At 60.5% G+C, this 20346-nt stretch overlaps 1 protein-coding gene across 1 annotated transcript; it reads left to right on the top strand.

The window, feature by feature from the left end:
• Positions 1-1485: 1485 nt before the first annotated feature.
• Cygb (cytoglobin) lies at positions 1486-11175 on the top strand. The gene is made up of 5 exons (XM_048365762.1): positions 1486-1534; positions 1570-1757; positions 7004-7235; positions 7598-7761; positions 10052-11175. Exons 2-5 carry the CDS (start codon positions 1615-1617, stop codon positions 10083-10085), a joined length of 573 nt encoding a protein of 190 aa, XP_048221719.1. The 5' UTR covers positions 1486-1534; positions 1570-1614; the 3' UTR covers positions 10086-11175.
• Positions 11176-20346: the final 9171 nt, after the last annotated feature.

Raw genomic sequence — 20346 nt, 5'->3', positions numbered from 1 at the left:
GGCGGGGGGGAGGGGAGGGAAGACGGTGGATAAGGGAAGCCAGAAAGGGAGAAGCGAGCGCAGTTCCACCTTCTGGACATCCCTCTCTGAACTTTTCTGATTAGACACCTTCTTTGGCAAAGAGAGAGCGAGCGAGCAGCATTTAAGTATGCGCTCACAGAACAGAGATGAATTATAAATTATATCTTATATAACTATATTATGTAATTTACATATAAACGATAAACTTATAAATTATACGCTAGCCTACTGTACAAATATACATCCTCACATTGTAAAACATAAAACTTGAGGCGAGTAGCAATAGAGAGAAGATTTCTCTGGACCTCTTGGGCAGTGACTTGGGGAAGTTTCTCCCCCAGCGGTGGGGATGGACTGTGATGTAAGAGCCCAGGCCCCGGCTCCCCCACCCCCCACCCCCCCACAAGACCCACCGACGGCCTAACCCTTATCCTTCCCTGGCCTGGGGTCCCGCATCCCATCATGGAGCACCAGAACCCCGAGCTCCGGGCCAGGCCCGGGCTGCTCCGGGACCTGCGCAGCTTCAAGCCGCTTCCCTTGGCTCCGCACCTGGAAACTGGGTTTTAAGCTGAAAAGACCCAAATTGAAGAGCGCCCCCCCCCGCCCTCCCTCCTCCCTCGCCCTCCCCCCTCCCCCGCCACGCCTGGGCGCGGGGACCGCGCGTGGGGGGGGCAGCAGGCGGCTCGCCCAGGAGCCTGGCGAGAGCCGGAGGCCCCCCCGGTCCTAAGTGGGACCGCGCCGTCCGGTTCTGCGGGCCTCCCCGGGATCAGGGACGGGGGGGGGAGGGGGTGCCCGGGACCCCGAGACCGAGCGGCTGGAGACTTTGACGGTGACACGCGTCGCCACGGTCCCGCGCCTTCCGGAACACTTCCCGGGCCCCAGGTCCCCGGGAGCGGCGCCCGGGCTCCGCGGCTGGGGGGGGGGGGGGGCCGCGGGCTCGGCTTGGCCCGCTTTCCCTCCGGCCGGCGGATGTCCGGGAGTGCGGGGTGCCCGGGCGGGCAGACGCGGACGCCCCGACCCCGACCCTGGACCCCGGGCCCGGACCCGGACCCGGACCCGGACGCAACCCCGCGTCCCGCGCCCGCCAGGGCCGAGGGACCCGCGCGCGCCGGGCCACACCCACCCCGCCCGCCCCGCCGGGCCGTCGCCCCGCCCGCCCGCCCGCCCGCCTTCACCTTGCCGGGGGGCCGCCCCGCCCCGGGGCGCCGCCGGGGGCCCGGGCGCCTCGTTTATTTATTTTCTGAACCTTCATCCGACGAACCACAGCCCGCCCCTCGCCGCGGCCCCCGCCCCCCGCACATATAGCCTTGCGCACGCACACGCGCGCACACGGACACGGACACCGACACCGACACACGCCCGGCGCGCACACGCGCGCACACACACACACGCACACGCGCGCCTCCCCTCCCTCCCTCCCTCCCTCCCTCCCTCCCTCCCTCCCGCGCTCGGCCCCTCGCCCGCCCTCGGCGCACGCAGCCGGCCCCGCGCCCCGCGCCCCGCGCCCCGCGCCCCGCGCCCCGGCTCCCCGCGCCCCCCCCCCCCGCGCCCCGGAGCCGAGCCCAGCCGGGCCGGGCTCGGAGCCAGCCGCTCATGGCGAAAGTGCCCGGCGAGATGGAGATCGAGCGGCGGGAGCGGAGCGAGGAGCTGTCCGAGGCGGAGAGGAAGGCGGTGCAGGCGACGTGGGCCCGGCTGTACGCCAACTGCGAGGACGTGGGGGTGGCCATCCTGGTGAGGTAGGTGTCGCCCCGGCCCGGCCGGGGCCCAGGGCCGGGACGGCGGCACCGGCGGGCTCGGCCCCGGACGGACCCGAGCTCTGGCGCCCCCTCTCCAGCTGCGATCGATCGAATCGGGGCGCCGGGTCGGGGGGCGCGGGGAAGCCCGGGGGGGCCGGGGGGGTGGGGGGCGCGTGGGGCCCGAGCCCTTTCTGCCTCAGGGCTTGGGGCTCGCCGGGGAACTAGAAAGCCGCCGCTGCAGGCGCGCACGCACCCCGTCTCCCTCCTCTCCCTTGGCCTCGGAACTCGTCCTCACTCGGGACCCCGGGACCCCAGTCGTCGCACACACATTTTACCAGCCCGGGGGGCTCTCACATCATTCACAGGGGCTCTCATTTTAGTTGGGGGGGGGGGACGGACGGACGGGGACTGAGACTCCGCCAAAAGGGGGTTCAAAGATCAGCCTCCCCTCCAGTCCGACTTAGAGAGAGGTCAGGAGTAGAGTGAGGTCCAGCTCACCCACCCACCCCGCCTGCCTGGAGGGGACCCGCCAGCCCCGAGACTAGGTGCCACGCACAGGTGAGTTTGGCACTGGGAAGGAGAGAAACTTCAGGAAACAAGGCCCTGTCCTGGCACCCTCTCGCTACTAAGGAGGGAACACGGTGCCTCTGGCTCGAGGTTCCTTCGGGCACCAATGCCCCCCCGCAGGGGGGCCCTTCATCGGCCCTGGAGCGCCCACACGGCCCCACCAGCTAGAGACCAACTACTGCTACAAATGGAATCGAGACTTTCTTCCCACACATGCTGGATGTGGGGTGCAGGAGGGGAGACGGAGCCGCACTCCCTCAGCGCCCTGTCCTAGGAGCTGGGACGCTGGCAAATCTGGGGCAGATCAGGGGGGCCCTCAGGGTGCAAGCATGGGGCGAAACCTCCCGGTGGAGGGACTGGCCCTGCGCACCGGTCTCTAGTCCTGGCCCAGCCTCTGGCTTCTCTCTCCCTCTCTCCCTTCTGCCTCCCCCAGACCTGAGCTCTGCCCAGCTCCGCATGGGTGGGCCTGGGTTTGAGGGACAAGAGTGAGAAGCTCTCTTGGGAGGCTTGCTGAGGAAGAAGTGACCGGGAGCTAAGAGGGGGACTGGGACCCCCCGAAGCCTGGGCGGAGGCACAAGCCCACAGTACCGAGCTGGTGGCTCTGGGCCACATGCACCACCGTCTGGGCTCTGATTGGGGGGGGGGAGGGGCACCGGGTCTCCAGGGAACTGAGGCAGTGCCACAGGACCTTGAAATTCACTGTTTACTAGTGAGGGAGACCCTAGGAGCGGGCGGATCCCCCCGGGGGGGGGGGGGGAGGCTGCTTCTCGGGTCTGGGTTCTCTGCCTGATTTCCTTGTTCTCTCCATCTCCCTCTGGGGGACCATTCCTGACGCGAAGGTTCAGGGGAGGCATTGGCCAATCTTCCAAGCCCTTAGACCCAGACTAACCCATGAGTTGAAGCGGAGTCACTCTCCTCTGGCCTGCTGATACCCCAAGGCCAGCCCTGTGTTGACTGGGGCCTGCCTCGGCCTACCTGGGCCAACCCCGTCTCAGCCACACCCTGCCCCGTGCCACCAACTTCTTCTCCTGCTGTCTGTCCTGAGGCTTGTCTGGGGACGTGTGTGTGTGTGTGTGTGTGTGTGTGTGTGTGTAAGGACAGGACCCATTAGCTCCTAATGGCTCCCCAGGTCTCCAGATCCTGTGTGTCCCAGATATATCCCAGCTCCCATCCTCCCATCTTCCCCGGCCCAGGGAGCCCACCGGCCCTGAGACCGGCCTTCCGACCATCGCCACCGCCCTTATCAACCTTCCGGGAACGAGGAGGCAGCGCCCCGCCGCCGGCCACCTTGGGCAGTTAGCAGTCCCGGCGCTGGCGTGGGCTGAGGCAGACCCCACACTGCGACTCCTTGCCAGGGAGGAGTCTGAGGCAGACCCCCCCACCTTCTCCCGGTTGTAACGCTGACACCTTCCCCCTTCTCACTCAGACAAGACTATTTCAGGCTCCTGGAAACCCAGATGCCTCTGGGAGCTGAGAAACTCCCCGCGGCTGGCTCCCGAGGCTTCTCCCTGGCAGCGTGGGCCAGTCTGGGAGGGTCTGGAGGAAGCAGAGACGGGAGAGTGAAGCCAGAGCGATGGAGAGGAACCCACCCCCACGGGCCCCCCCCCCCAGGCAGGGCTCTGGGACTGCCCACCTTCAGTCACAGCAAGGTACTGGGTGTTGAGGCAGGAGAGCCCCCCCCCCCGCCCCTGCCCATCAATCTCTCTAGGGACTCTGGAGGAACCCGCCAAAGCTTGGCTCCTTTGTGATGGCTCCAGCAAAGCTGGGCATCCATCCACAGGACGAGGACAGTGCCAACCTCAGGAGCCCATTTAGTAAGTGCTCGGCAGCCAGGCCCCGTGACGATCTCACTAGTGAAGTGGGACACAGCCCTCACTGCTCAGTTGTGTGTGTGTGTGTGCACACGCGCACACGTGCGTGCCCACTGTACTGAGGTTTGAACTCAAGGCCTGGGTGCTGTCCCTGAGTTTACCACTCAAGCACTCTACCACTTAAGCCAGCTTCTTGGTGGTTAATCGGAGAGAAGAGTCTCATGGGCTTTCCTGCCCAGTCCGGCTTTGAACTGTGATCCTCAGATCTCGGCCTCCTGAGTAGGATTACAGGCCTGAGCCACCAGGCCCTGGTTGAGGTAATTAAGGACTAGAGACAGACGGAGAGATACTTGGCAAATCCGAACACATCCGCTCGGCTTAGAAATCGTTATTTGTAATGCAGTTGTAACCCCCAGCCCCCCCACCCCAAAAAAAAGTCTGAGGTGCTCACTTAAATCCAGACTGGATTTTTCCACTTTGCCCGCCGTTACAATGCTGTTGTAGGAGAATCCGGCACCTTGGTAGACGTCCTGAGGCAGACGGGAGGTCGTGGGGCGAGCCCACGCTCACGGCCAGCCTCCAGGAGGGTCCTTCCGGTCCCCACCGGGCCCGGGCCCTGGCTGCTGTCTGCATCTCGCCGGGCCAGAAGCCACCAGCACGCCAGATGCCAGCCAGATGCCCGCTCTGCGCCTGTGTGGCGCTCGCGGCTGAGCCCCGGCCGACGGCACTGGCTCCACAGAGGCCGCAGAGGGAGCGGGTGGGGTGGGGGGTGCGGCCAGAGGAGCACGGAGGCCCGGAGGACAGGGCCAAGGCAGTCCATGAAGTGGTGGCGCTTTGCTGGAGTCCCACCATGTCTGCGTGGGGTCCAGCCCCTGGGACCGAGGAGGTACTCACGTCGACACCAGCCTGCACCTCGGACGGGGAGGGAGGAGGCGAGGAAGGCCGTGCAGGTGGCCTCCCAGGCCCCGAGGGGACATGAGCGGTCCTGCCAGCCCACCCAGGCAGGGAGGGGCAGGTCGGCCTGGGGAGTGAGTCAGGGAGCCTTTCCACAGCGCCCACAGGAAGGCTGGCCAGTGGTAAGGGCAGCTTTGGGGCTGCGCCAGAGACGACTCAGGACAGGGGTCGTCAAGTGGACGAGGTGCTGGAGAAATGAGCGTGGAACTGGGGATAAGAAGCCAGGAGTGCCGAGTCAAGGAGTTTTGACTTTTTCTTTTTTTTTTTTTCTTCCCAGTCCTGGAGCTTGAACTCAGAGCCTGGGCGCTGTCTCTGAGCTCTTGTGCGCAAGGCTAGCACTCTACCACTTTGAGCCACAGCGCCACTTCCAGTTTTCCAGTAGTTGTTTGGAGATAAGAGTCTCAGGGAGACTTTCCTGCCCTGGCTGGCTTCGAATTGCAACCCTCAGATCTCAGCCTCCTGAGTAGCTGGGATTACAGGTGTGAGCCACGGGTGCCGGGTGCCAATGGCAACTTTAATTAAATCGACCGGTCAATGTTTACTGCCTGAGGAGTCTGAGCTAGAAGGAGGAGGGATGGATCCAAGCCTCTGTTTCTTCTCCTCACTGGCTGAGTGGCCTTAGCTAGGGCACCCGGCCCCCTAGGAATGCTCTAACTTTACTGTAAGTAAGGCTCTGCTTCAGCTGGGGGTCGTGGGGCATGCCTGCAATGCCAGCCACTCAGGAAGCAGAGGCAGGAGGACCATGAGTAAAGAGTCCAGACTGGGCACAAAAGTAGTGTGACCTTGTCTCAAAAACAGAACACAAGGCTGGAGTGGTTCAGTCCTTCCTGCCTAGCGTGCTCGAGACCCTAGGTTCAAGTCTCAGTCCTGGTGGCTGGAAATAGGGCTCAGTGGTAGAGTGCTTGCACTCGCCTAGCATGCATGAGGCCCTGGGTTCGATTCCTCAGCAATACATGAAAGGAAAAGGCCGGAAGTGGTGCTGTGGCTCAAGTGGTAGCGACCTAGCCTTGAGCAAAAGAGGCTCAGGGACAGTGTGCCCAGGCCCCAGGACTGGCGAACAAACAAACAAAAAATCTCCTCCGTTCTGCCAAAAAAAATGAAAGAAAAGGAAAAAAGAAGGGGAGAGGAGGGAAGGGAAGGGAGATTTACCACGGCCTGTGTGTCTGGGAGCTGTGTTCGGGACATGTAGTTTCTCGTCTGTCCTCACAGTAATTTATGAGATCGGAACAGCAGGAATCTGAGGCTCAGCCGGGTTGAACAACAAATCAATGCGTGCGGTGCTGTAGGCCTGTCATCCGGACTGAGGCAGGAGGATCTTTTTTTTTTTTTTAATGCCAGTCCTGGGCCTCGAACCCAGGGCTGCCTTCTCGCTCTTAGCATTTTCACGGAAGGCTGGCACTCGACTAATTGAGCCGTACCTCCACTGGCAGCATTTTGCTGGTTCATTGTAAACACAAGTCGTTTGGACTCGTCTGCCGGGCTGGCTTAAAACCTCCCGCTTCCGCTCTCAGTCTCCCTTGTGTCTGGGATGGCAGGAAACCAGCGCCTGGTTTCCAGGAGTTCAAGGCCAGCCTGGGCAGCAGAGCAAGATCCCGTGTGTAACAACAACAATACACAAACACAGGACCCACGATTCCAGGCTCCTGGGCTCTGGATGGGGACGGGGCGGTGGGGGTGGGTGGGGGGAGGCAGCCTGGAAGGGCATGAAGGCCGAGAACACACACGGTCAAGCCAGGTCAGCCCAGGAGCGGATTCCGCAGCTGGGCCTGGCAGCACTGGCCCAAGGGGGTGCCGGGTTGGGGGGGGGGGTGGTACAGTAGTGAAAAGAACCCTGGAGGCGAGGCTGGCTGCTGCTTCCCTCGGATGGGCAGCGCCCCCCTTCTTCAGTGCCCACCCCCTCCCCTCTCTCGCCAGGTTCTTTGTGAACTTCCCCTCGGCCAAGCAGTACTTCAGCCAGTTCAAGCACATGGAGGAGCCCCTGGAGATGGAGCGGAGCCCGCAGCTGCGGAAGCACGCCTGCCGCGTCATGGGGGCCCTCAACACCGTGGTGGAGAACCTGCATGACCCCGACAAGGTGTCCTCCGTGCTGGCCCTGGTCGGCAAGGCGCACGCGCTCAAGCACAAGGTGGAGCCCGTGTACTTCAAGGTGGGTAGCTGGACGGCACCACCCCGCACCCGCCACCCCGCTCCGCCCCAGCCTGCCGGCTCTGCGCGTGCGCGCGTGCGCACACACACACACACACACACACACACGCACGCACACGCACAGCGGAAGCGACCCCCGGGCTGTCAGCCTCCTCCCCTGAAGTGGTGGTGACGGGGAGACCGGAGGCCACACAAGGCCGGAAGCCGGGGCTCCCTGGCTGCAGGCCCGTGAAAGCCCCCGGCTGGTGACATGGGACGGCTAGGGCGCCGTCCTCCCACCACCCCCCCCCCCCGGGCCGGGTGGGGGTAGGCAGGGAGGTGGGGCGTCCAGAGGGGCTCAGTCCTCTTTGCTCCCTCTTCCAGATCCTCTCGGGGGTCATCCTGGAGGTGATCGCGGAGGAGTTTGCCAATGACTTCCCGCCCGAGACGCAGGGAGCCTGGGCCAAGCTGCGGGGCCTCCTCTGCAGCCACGTGACCGCGGCCTACAAGGAAGTGGGCTGGGTACAGCAGGTCCCCAACGCCACCACGTGAGGAGGGGGTGAGGGCGGGCTGGGCAGCCGCCCCCCACTCGGTCCTTTCCTGTCCCCTAGGCCTCCCCATGTCCCTGGGGGACCCGGGGCCCCCGACCACCAGGGTGGAAAACTGCCGATCTGCGGGCGGGCTGACTTCCGAGCCGTCTCACGGGCCAAGCATCACGGGAGAAGGCCTGGGACGTAGGTCGGTGGGGCTGGGGGGGGGGGCGGCCAGACCGTCCCCCCCCCCGCTCCCCCAGGCAGAGCCACCCCAGAGCTGGGGAGGCACGGAGGAAGGGATGCTCACCCCTTCCCCTGGGCCTGTAGTCATGGAGTGCTGACCAGGGTTCCCCGCCGCCCTCTGCCTCCATGGGGCTGGGGCCAGGACGATGGTGAGGGTGTGTGCACGCAGGCGTGCCAAACCCACCCATGCGGGTACACGGGTGTCACACGCCCGCTGCCGGGGGGAGGGTGCGTGTGCACGCTGACCGGAAGCTCCAGGAGGGTGGCCGGCCTCTGTGACCAGGCAGATTGTCAGCTCCGAGGGGGTGTCGGCAGCTGGGAACACTCGGCCCCCTGGGGCCCCCAAGGGCGGAGGCCGGGCTGGAGTAGGAAGCACGGAGCCCTCGCGGAGGCGGGAATGGGAGGCAGGGGTCAGCCAGCGGCTGGGGACGCGCATTGCAGGGAAATATTCCCAGCAGCTCCCCAGGAGTGGGCGGCTCTTCCAGGGCTGCCCCCCCCCCCCACTTTGCCGGCCCAGGGAAGGAAGGTCCCCCAGGGCAGGAGGTAGCCAGGCCTGCCGGCCGCCTTCCCCTCCCCCATCCCAGGAAAGCCTGGCTCCCGGGGCGGCTGCAGCCAGGCCAGGTCCCAGATGTGCACAGCTGGGCCCAGGCACGGGTGGGGAGCTAACGGGAGACTGTGACCTACCAGAAGAAGGTGCAGGGAGAGCTGGGGTTCCCCACCCCGACCTCAGCCCTCACCCCAAAGGGCCCTGCGGGAGGGGCCGCGGGAGGGGACACTGGGGAGTGGTACACCCCCCTCCCGCCCCTCCCCCTGCCCCCTCCCCCCCTCCTCTGCCTGTGATGAGTTTGTTTACAGCTGGGAGACAAGACTTCCTGCTTTTCGAGAAAAGGCTGTTTTACAAGGGCCTAGAGGGACTTGGGGGTGTGGGGGGAAGAGCTGGCCAGGCGAGCCCCAATGAATCAGAAACACATGGCTGCCTCGCCCCGTCCCCCACTTCTCCTGCCCCTACTGGACCTCAGGGACTTAGATCACCACGCCAACCCTCAAACCTCAGGAAAGCACCACGCCCCGCTGCTGCCTTTCTACCCCTCGAGGAGGACCGCGTGGAGACGGGAGGGCCGGGGCCCCAGCTGCCTCTCCACCCAGACCCCGGGCACTGCTGTCCCGTCCATCCCCGGCGGTCTCCTCCAGCCCCATCCTGGGCAGGGGGCCCAGCCCGCAGGCTCACCCACCCCACTGCCGGAACCCTTTGAGCTCAGCGGGTGGGCTGGGGTTACAGAGCCGTCCAGAAGGCCCGTCCAACATGTCTTGTCCAACATGTCTTATCGGGGCTGTGGTGTGGACCAGACACCACTGTTTACTCAAAGTCTCTGTCAGGGGGTGTGCCTCTGTGTGGGTGGAGGGGCAGTAGGGTTGGGGACGGGGCAGCCAGCCAGCGAGCACCCAGGGGCTGCACCGAGGCCCCCTGGAGAGCCAAGGGAGGGTCGTGACCTGAAGGAACGGAACAGGATTTGCACGGAATACTCCTCGAGTAGTTTGTGTCGCTGGATTCTCTTAGGCAGGCGGCCTCCCCCGCTTAGGGGTACAGAACCTGGATTCTCAGGGCTGTCTGGGCTGGCCTAAGGTCGCAGAGCTGGTTGTGGAGAGACGGGCATGTTCCAGGCGCCTTAGCTCACGCCTGGAATCCCAGCTATTCAGGAGGTTGGGATCTGAGGACCGCAGTTGGAAGCGAGCCCAGGCAAGAAAGCCCGCGAGACTCCTGTTTCCCATTAACCACCAACCAAAGGCAGGAGTGGAGCTGTGGCTCAAGTGGTAGAGCACCAGCTTTGAGCAAAATAAAAACAAAGCAGCTCAGGGACGGTGCTCAGGCTCCGAGTTCAAGTCCCATGGCAGGCTGAAAAGAAGAGAACATGGACGTGAACTCGGGTCTAAGGGTTGCTGACATGCTGGGTTGCCCTGCCTCACCACCCCCAGACCCCCCCCCTCCCCATGTCCCGGGGGCCTTGACCTCCTGCCAGACCCCCCCGTAACCTATGACCCCCATCTCCTATCTCGTCCACAGCCCACCCGCCACGCTGCCCTCCTCGGGGCCGTAGGACCCCCTCCCAGCCCCCCCTCCCAAGGCAGCACCTTGAGCAGAAGGCCGAGTTCTGAAGACCCTCCTTGACCCTCCATTTTGGGGTGCCAAGGAAGCTGGAGGAACCCCGACTGTCTTCCTGGAAGGAGGCCTGAGCCATGGCCGCAGTCCGCCGCCGAGCTGCCTGGATGCGGACCCCGGCGGGCGGGCGGGCGGGCGGGGGTGGGGGGGACCCTCCCGTCCCGCAGAGGGGGGTCCACCCCGAGCTTTTCTCTTCACAGTGAGACAGGGAGCAGGCTGAGCGGCTGGAGAAGCAAGCGGGGGACCGGGCTGCGCGCCAGCCACTCTGGGAAAGATTCAGCCCCGCTGGCGTTGCTCCGCCACCAGCATGCAGGCCCCACCTCGGCACCCAGAGCCCCATGCACACCTCCATGTATCCACAGATAGAGTCTATATACGAGCTCTCTAGAAATCTCTATACTCACCTATAGATAGATAGCTACATCTACACCTACCCCGCGTCCCTGCGGGCCAGGAAGCCTCGCCTGCCCCTCTGGGGTGGGGGGCTGAGTTGTTCCGTACGGCAGAAGAATCGAAGGACAAGCACCCCGAGAGGACCAGGCTGGCTGGCTGGGGAAAAGTTGGGGTGACCCAGCTTGCAGGTCCAATCCAGCACCTCACATTCCTGCCTTCCACCTCTAGGCAAACATAGCATTCCTAACCCTTCCCCAAAGAGGTTCGGCTTACGGACTTGTCCTGATGTAGGCCAGGGTGAGGGCAGGCCCAGGGGACCCCCCCCTCCCCCACTGTATGGCCTTGGGGGGGGGGGGTGTCTCGGCAAGGAAGGCTGAGATGCCAGCCTCACTGCCCCCTGGCAGACGGCACCAGGGCGGGTGAGTGCAGATCCCCGCCCTCCTCCACCCATGGGCATCAGCCTCCCTGGGGAGACCCCCTCCATGGGGACCCCCGGTCACGTGATTGTCCTGAAGGATGTTTTGCCTGCATCCCCTCCCGTCCCATCCTCCCGCGATCCCCCTGTCCACCTTTTGTAGTCTCAGATGTTTGTAACTGGACCCAGCTGTGTCATTAAACAGACCCGTCTTCGTGTACCCGAGCAGTCATTCCGTGTCTCTTCTGCCGCCCCCCCTCCTCACCCCACCCCGAGACCCCTCCACCCGTGTCTTAGTCATAACATCCTGGGACCCATCTTTCAAGTGGGACTGAAGATGCCTCTCTCGGCCCTCACCCGCAAGCCGGGGATACGGGGGGCTACGAGGGAGAAGCCCGTCTTGGAGGGATCCCAGGGAAAGTATGTCCTCATTAAAAAGTCAGGGTGCTTTGGAGATTTTTGTTCTGGAAGTTGCCTCCTCACAAAGCTAGATAAAAGAAAGGAACTGGCTGGGCACTGGAGGCTCTTGTTCATAATCCTAGCTGCTTAGACAGCTGAGATCTCAGGGTTGAGGTTTGAAGCCAGTCTGGACAGGAAAGTCTGTGAGACTCTTATCTCCAGTTAACACTCCCCCCCACCACCACCACACACACATCCCAAAAGCCTATGGCTCAAATGATAGAATGCCAACCTTGAAAGAGCTAAGAGACGCTGCTCAGGCCCTGAGTTCAAGCCCCAGTACTAGCGAGAGAAAGGAGAGAGAAAAACAATGCCAGGTGCTGGTGGCTCACACCTGTCATCCTACCTACTCAGGAGGCTGAGAGCTGAGGATCACAGTTCAAAGCTTGGGCAGGAAAGTCCCTGAGACTCTTGTCTCCATTTAACCACCAGGAAACTGGAAGTGCCACTGTGGTTCAAAGTGGAAGAGCTCTAGCCTTGAGCACAAAAGCTCAGGAACAGAGCAGCCGAGTTCAAGCCCCACAGCGGGAAGACAAAATGAGAGAGAGAGAGAGAGAAGAAAGGAGTTGGCGCTGGTGGCTCACGCCTGTAATCCTGGCTATTCAGGAGACTGAGATATGAGTGAGGATCACAGTTCAAAGCCAGTCCCTGCAGGAAAGTCTGCGAGACTCCTCTCCAATGAACCACCTAAAAAGCAGAAGTGGAGCTGTGGCTTACAGTGGTAGAGCACTATCCTTAAGCACTAAAGCTCAGGGACAATGTCCAGGCCCTGAGTTCAAACCCTAAGACTGACACACTCCACCTCCCCCCACTCCCAACCCCCCCCCCCAAAAAAAAAGGAAGAGGAAAGGAGAGATGCATAGGGAACAGGGCCCTGTTCGAGTGTTGTCACCGAGTCAAGGGAGCACTGGCCTTGGCGGGGGGGGGGGGGGGGGGGGGGGGAGGGGAGAGCTGAGCGTAGGCCACGCTGCTCCGATGGCACGTGGTGCACCAGTCCCTGCGTTCTCAGCCTCCAGACCGCCCTTCTCAAGCCCTGCTGGGCTAGGCTGCCCAGCCCCCAGCCCGGATGGAGGCGACAGACAACGGCGGCGTCGGATCCCCGGGGGACAGAAGCCGGAAGCGGCCGCGGGCCCCTGGGGAGGCGCCGCTGCCTGGATGGACTCAGCCGACGCTCTGGAAAAGTCTCACCGACTGTGAACCGGAATGCAAGCAGCGCCTTCGCTTCCCGGGCCTGGCACCGCGCGATGCTCCACGGAAATCAAATCCAAGGAATAAATCACGACTCTTCGAAAGCCAGACAAGTGCATGGGGCCAAAGAGTCCGTTGCAAACTGGGTTCCCAGAGGGTGGGGCGGGCCGCCTTTCCTGGATCCGCCGAGCGAGGCAGGGCTCCAGGCTCAGGCTCAGGTCACTGGACCAATCACCCGACCTTTCTGAGCCTTGATGACCTCTAATTTACCAGGAGTCCTGTCCTGGGAGGCAGAGACCAGGAAGAGGAGCATGGAGCCCAGGTGCGTGCTCAGGCCCCAGGGAAGCCGGAGGAGGAGAACGAGGAGGAGGAGGGGGGGAAGGATCAGGGGGTCAGCCACTTCCGGAGACCCAGGACAAGGACAGGGGGCGGCAGCAGCCTGGAGACTTGCTGTAGTCCTGGGCATCGTGGCCCCTGGGGGGCTCAGGCAAAGCCAAGGCTGGTTGGTGGCCATTCAGCCTTGGAGGTAGTTGGAGGGGAATGGTCTCTGGGAAGCAAGACTCCACACCCTACTTCTCTCCACACGGCATGAGGAGGATGGCGGTGGGAACTGAACCCACCTTGCAATATGGCCCTAGAGAATGACCCTCCCCTCTGGACTATCTCCCCAAACCCAGCAGCTAGGGCTGCGGAATGAGGACTTGTTCCGCGCTCTGCCTTCTCAGAGCAACATCTGCAGAACAACTGGGTCAGCTCCCCCCCCGGTGAGCCAGCCGCGGGGTGTCAGAAACGGGGAGGCCCCGGGGAGACTGAGGCTCGGGCTAGCAGCGCCCAGCGTGAGGTCCCACGGTGCCCCCTGCTGGCCACAGCGGAAGCATCGGTGTGTGTCGGGCTGCCCCACCAATGTCTTTACTTCAGAGGCGCCTAAAGGGCCCCAGCCCGAGGCAAAACAACAAAGGCGCGGTCCTCCCATCGTGCCAACCAAGTGGAAAAAGGTAATAAATGCTCAGATGGTTTGAAAGACGTAGCCAGCAGACGGACGTGGTGGGGTCAAAATTACAACCCTAGCGTTTTAGGAAGATCTCAAGCGGGAAGATCAAAAGTTCAAGGCTCGCCTAGACCACATAAGGGAACAGGACCGCAAACAAACACAAAATGTTGCCTAAGTGGTTGACCCCCGTTGGCCAACGCTTACAGGCTACCCTCGGCTGGTCCTTCTGCCGCGCGGATGCTTCAGTCGCCCAGGGATATTAAACAACAATCTGTAGCAAGTGGCCCGGGCCTGCAGTCCCAGCCCTGGGGGAGCTGAGCAGGGAGGATTGCTTGGACGTGGACGTTCCAGACCAACCTGGGCAACCACAAAGCCTATCTTTAAGATTTTGAGGGGTTTGTTATTAATAATAATTTATAAAATCTTGGCATATACTTTGCGTATGTGTGTGTATGTGCTTGTGTCAGTCCCGCCGGGGCTTGAACTCAGGGTCCAGGTGCTGTCCTTGAGCTTCTTTTGCTCAAGGCTAGTGCTCTACCACGTTGAACCACAGCACCGCGGCCTCTGGTTTTCCGGTGGTTCATTGGCCATAAGAGTCTCACAGACTTTCCAGCCCAGGATTAGCTTTGAACCCCGATCCTTAGATCTCAGCCTCCTTAGTAGCTAGGATTGCAGGTATAAACCACGGGGGCCCAGCTAACTATTTTTCTTGATTACTGCCCCTCTTATATCTTTGAGTCCTAGGTAAGCAGCTCACTTGTTCCATTCCTGGTCCTGACACTGGGACTGAAAGTCAGAGCCTCTTCTCCCTCCCTCGCCTGTTTCAGGGCATGGCTGGCTCTCTACCACTTACGCCACACTTCCAGTCCTGGGGTTTTGCTCATTCATTGGAAATAAGTCTTGAGGTACAGGTAGCCCAGGCTGCCCTGGGACTCAGGCCTCAGCCTCCCCGGAACGGGGAACATGGGTGTGTCACCGTGCCAGGCTTCGGCTCAACTCCAGATCCCCAGAGAAAGGAAACAGGGCTGGGATTTCCAGCACTGCCACTGCCACTGGATGAGCTCATCCGGGAGGGAGGCAGTGGGTGGGGGTGGGGGTGGGGGATGGGCTCTGGGCCTCAGGTCAGAGTGGAAGGAGGGGCTGGAGGAGGAGGAGGAGGAGGAGGAGGAGGAGGAGGAGGAGATGGAGGACCGCTGAGCGAGGAAGGCTGCTGGGGGAATGCTCTCCAGGGCCAGGGCCAGCCGTGTCCGCCCTGCTGGAGGAGGAGGAGGAGGAGGAGGAGGAGGAGGAGGAGGAGGAGGACCGCCAAGCCAGGGAGGCCACAGGAGGAGTGCTCTCCAAGGCCAGGGCCAGCCGTGTACTTCCTGTTGCAGGAGTAGGAGGAGGGGGGGAGGAGGAGGAGGGAGAGGAGGAGGAGATGGAGGACCACTGAGCGAGGGAGGCTGCAGGGGGAGTGCTCTCCAGGGCCAGGGCCAGCCGTGTCCTCCCTGCTGCAGGTCCAGAGCCGGAAGGACAGAGGGCCAGGCGGTGCCTGGGCCCCGGGGAGGCGGGAGGGAGCTTCTGAAGGGAGGGAGAGCAGCTGTGGGGAGGAGCAGCCGGAGGCAGAGCCGGCACAGAGGAGCTGGGGATGTGAGGAGAAAGCCAGGCACAGCCTGAGCCCTCCAGCTTGATCCCCGCTGAGAGACAGACAGACAGACAGACAGAGAAATGACCACTGGGGAACTTCAAAAGAGACCCTCAAAAAGAAGGAAGGAAAGAAAGAAAGAGCGAGCCAGGCACGGTGGCTCATGCTGGTCCCTGTAGCTCCTAGGAGGCTGAGATTGGGAGGATAACGGTTCAAGGGCAGCCGGGGCAGGAGAAACGGACAAGACTCCATCTCAGTGAGAGAAGTTGGGCATGGTAGTGTGTGCCTGTTGTTCCCGATAAGACAGGCAAACCAACCTTCAGGAGCATGCTCAGAAGAAAGCACGACAATACCTCAGAAATAATGAATGTAACCGGTAGCTGGCACTACACGCCTATGCCCTTGGTTTCTAGACAGGCTGAGACCTGTGTGAAGCCAAGCCAGGGAGAAACGTCTCGAGACTCTATCTCCAATGAACAAGGAAAAGCCAGGCTGGAAGCATGATGCAAATGGTAAAGGGCCCAGTGAGAGCAGGAGGTGCTGAGTTCAAACCCCAGTACCAGCAACGTCTTCATCAGTATTGGAAGTCAGCCGCAATCAACTAGCACGGCTAGAAGTCATCCCAAGGGAGAGCTGGGTGTGGTGGTACGTGCCTGTCATCCAGCCCTGGGAGGCAGAGGCCGGAGGAGCCGCAGTTCAAGACCAGCCTGTGCCCCATGGTGAGATCCTGTCTCAGGAAAAGGAAAAAGAACACAGAACCACCCCTGGGGTACCATTGGGAGACGGAGACATGAACCAGGAGGCCCCGTGTCCCCAGGAATGAGGCCCAGGATGCCCCAGAGAGGCAGGCGGAGCTGTGGCTTGACCTTTGACCTTCCTGTTCCCTTGATGCCTTTTACAGGACTGTGACTGTGACTCTGTCGCAGGAAAGAGTGACTTCCTACTCATCCTCCTGTGATTCTTCTCTCCAGTGAAGCATCAAAAAGCCATAGCTGTGGCTCAAGTTGTAGAGCATTAGCCTTAAGCAAAAGGAGCTCAAGGTCAGCACCCAGGCCTCGAGTTCAAATCCCAGGACCAACACACACACACACACACACACACACACACACACATTATTAGCATGAATTTTACTATCCATCTCTGTGTAGTGCACTGCATCTTGGGTGCGGAGTCCACACGTTGCACGTTTTCTGATTTATAACGCGCATATCTGTGTCTCTGGTGACGACAGGCAGGCACCCCTGTGCCTAGCCATTGGTTGAGACAGGGCCTCATCAACTTGTTTGCTTAAGCTGGCCTCACACTGCAATCCTCTCATCTCTGCCTCCCAAGGAGGACCACAGGCTTGGAGTGGCTTCCTCTCACGTCTCACTGGAGTCGTATTCTAGGGAAGCCAGCTCCAGTGGGGTGGACTTGTCCGGCACCTTGCTGCCACCCGTGCCCTGTGGTTCCCCAGAGTGCTGAGTTCGTTCACGAGGTGCCCGTGAACCGTGAGCGTCTCCTCGTCCACAGCATGGACCTGTCATGTGCCAGTGGTCTTCATTTACAAAACACAAGTTCAAAGATAAAATGATCCCCAAGCTCGGGACAGGCAAATGCAGGGGCCTTCGGAGCCGAGCTGACAGGAGCCCGTGGGGAACTAAACCCTCCCACCACCTGAGCTAGCCTGGAGATGGCCTCAGGCCCAGCCTGGTTGGTAGAGACCCCGAGGCTAAGACCAGGCCCGCCCAGGCTGGGGGCTGCCACCCCCCCCCCCCAATCCATGAGATCATAGCTGTGATGTTTGAGCAGGCTGAGTTTTAGGGTCATTGGTCACTGTGGGGCCTCTGGTAGGGAAACCCTTTCTCTAAACCCTGCCCTGGGGCTAGCTGGCTACTTTGAACTAGCTCCTAGTGGACAGGCAAGAGGAAGGCCTCAATTTTCAAAGCGCTACATTTGCTTCCTAACATATGTTCCTAATAAATATGTTCAGCGACTATGTGTCAAAGGAACATAAAAATAAGCAAGAATCCAATTGACTGTGGGAGTCAAATTAAGATCTACTTTTCTGTGTGTGCCGGTCCCGGGACTTGAACTCAGGGCCTGGATGCTGTCCCTGAACTCCTTTAGCTCAAGGCTAGTGCTCCATCCCTGCGAGTCACAGCCCCACTTCTTGCCTTTTGGTGGTTAATTGGAGACAAGAGTCTCACAGAATTTTCTGCTCCGGCTGGCTTTGAATCGCGATCCTCAAGTCTCAGCCTCCTGTGTAGCTAGGATTACAGCCTAAAATCCCCCCCCCCCCCACTCTTTATTTTTAATGCCTCAGGGGGCAGTTCTCTGGGTTTGTCTGGTGTGAGTTTCTCAGAAACGCAGGCAGGAGTCTGCAGAAACCAGCACAGCTCGGTCACTTGCAGTCATCCCCTGATTCTGATGCTGGTGCTGGTGGCAGTTGGTCAATGCAGCTCCTCCAGGCTCCGGTGCCCTTGGAGCCTGACCTCGTTAATCATGGACACTTCCACTCCACCGGCATGCCTGCCCTGAGCCCCGCTAAAGCCCTGGTTTCCTTTCTCCAAGGGGGTGGGGGGGACAGGAGGGGAGCCGAGACCTGCTATTCAGACAGAGAGAGCTAACCTGCATATTTTCATGACTACTGAGGTTGATTCTTTTTTTAAAAAATTAATTATTTATTTACTTATTGTCAAAGTAATGTACAGAGGGGTTACAGTTTCATACGTAAGGCAGTGCGTACATTTCTTTCTTGTCCAACTCTTTCTTTCTTTTCTTTCCTTCCTTCTTTCCTTCCTTCCTTCCTTCCTTCCTTCCTTCCCTCCTTCCTTCCTTTTTCTTTCATTTTGCCCATCCTGGGGCTTGAACTCAGGGCCTGAGCACTGTCCCTGAGCTCTTCAGCTCAAGGCTAATGCTCTACTCCTTGAGCCACAGCTCAAGCTTTCTGGTGGTTCATTGGAGATAAGAGTCTCACAGACTTTCCTGCCTGGGCGGGCTTTGACCCGCGATTCTCAGATCTCAGCCTCCTGAGTAGCTAGGGTTACAGGTGTGAGCCACCGGCGGCGCCTGGCTAGAGGCTTAAATGTCTATGTTCTCTGATCTGGTGATATTATGGCCCATAGCTTCTGCACGTGGGGAGTCTCTCTAGGGAGGCCCCAGCACCCCTAGTTAGGTAATTTGCATGATCTCCTAAGCTAGTCAGTGGTAGGGTGGGGGTACCTGAGTGTTTAGCTGCCTCCAAAGCCAGTGTGCTTCCCCCCAGACCAGGATGCTCTCCTGGGTGACTGCCACCTCCAGGGCGGGGGAAAGGGGTGATGGAGGGTGGTGCTCCTTGGGGCCCTGCAGATGAATCCAGCGGGGACACAGAGGTGACAGGCAGGCCCTGAAATAATACTCAAGCCCACTCCCCAAGGAGGCACGCGTGCAGCCCTGGCTGACAATGAGGTGAGCGAGGAGGTTGGTGAGGCTTCCGGGAGGAGAAGGCAGGCACCTCAGGGACAGGGCTGAAAACGTTCTCAGGGTCCACAGGAGTCTGGCCACATCAGCCTTCACCTCCTCTCTGGCCCCCTGGGGATGCCCAACACCCCAGGTTTTCTCGTGGGAGGCAGACATCTCTTGGAGTACCCAGGGTCTTAGAGTATACGAACACCTAGACGGATTGTCACTGGGATCCCGAGTTATGGAGGGGCTGGAATCTTCCTAACCACGGAAAAGCCTTCCTCAGAGCAAGCCTGTGTGATCTTAACCCAGAGGCCAGAATACCTGGTTTTCCGATGTAGGAGGAGAGGAGAATTCAGGGTCACTTGACTAATGGGGCTCCCCCATGCAGTACCGCACAGGACCATGAGAGGGCGCCGCTGCACCATCAACACCTGCTGCTGGTGCCCTCCCAGGTCTTGGTTCTTTTCTAGGAGTTTGGACTTCACACCCGGGTTGTCTCCCCCTTATTTTGTCCCCTGGAGCCCCTTGGGTGAAGGGATGTCAGAGTAGAAACGCAAGGAGGAGTGGGGCCCTGCCTGGACTTCCCGATGCAGGTGCTCAGGGGCCTTCCCACCCGCACCCAAACCCATGTGTCAGTGGCTGAAGCCTGCCATCCTAGCTGCTCAAGAGGCTGAGATCTGAGGATGGAGGTTCAAATCCAGCCCTGGCAGGAAAGTCATTGAGATTCTCATCTTCCGTTAAAAACACCAAAAAGCTAGAAGTGGAGTGAGCTATGGCTCCAGTGTCAGAGTGCTAGACTCAAGCAAAAAAGCTCGGGGGATGGGCTGGGGATATAGCCTAGTGGCAAGAGTGCCTGCCTCGGATACACGAGGCCCTAGGTTCGATTCCCCAGCACCACATATACAGAAAACGGCCAGAAGCAGCGCTGTGGCTCAAGTGGCAGAGTGCTAGCCTTGAGCAGGAAGAAGCCAGGGACAGTGCTCAGGCCCTGAGTCCAAGGCCCACGATTGGCAAAAAACAAAAACAAACAAAAAGCTCGGGGACAGCACAAACACACACACACACACACACACACGTAAAGTCTTTATGGTTCTCCCCACCTCTGTGTGTGTGTGTTGCATTTAAAATTAGGTATGTTAGGACTGGGAATGTGGCTTAGTGGTAGAGCATGCATGCCTCGCATGCATGAAGCCCTGGGTTCGATTCCTCAGTACCACATAAGCAGAAAAAGCCAGAAGTGGCGCTGTGGCTCAAGTGCAGAGTGCTAGCCTTGAGCAAAAAGAAGCCAGGGACAGTGCCCAGGCCCTGAGGCCAAGCTCTAGGACCGGCAAAAGAAAATTTAAAAAATTAGGTACATTATACTTACTAAGCACAAACTTTGAAGATAATTCTTTATCAGCACTCAGAGAGCTGCCTCCTTGTTTTTAACAGCAACCGGCATCACCACAAGTGACAGCCCTGGTCTGTTCCCCCTCCCCTTCCCTCTGCTCCCTTCCCCTCCTTTTCCCCTCCCTCCCTGACAGGTGCTTGTACTAGGTGAGTCTGTGATCTGTATCCCTGCATCTACCAGGCTGGGCAGCATGTCACATTCTATGGCAAGGTCCTTGACATGAGCAGAAAAACATTCTGCATCTCTCCCCGCATGGGGGTTCTGACAGAGCTGGCCTTGAAACTCCAGGGGTGAGGACACAACAATGTTAGCT

The sequence above is a fragment of the Perognathus longimembris genome, chromosome 17 (genome assembly GCF_023159225.1).
Source record: "Perognathus longimembris pacificus isolate PPM17 chromosome 17, ASM2315922v1, whole genome shotgun sequence".
Classification (NCBI taxonomy): Eukaryota; Metazoa; Chordata; class Mammalia; order Rodentia; family Heteromyidae; genus Perognathus; species Perognathus longimembris.
This window is presented reverse-complemented; position numbering and strand designations above follow the sequence as displayed.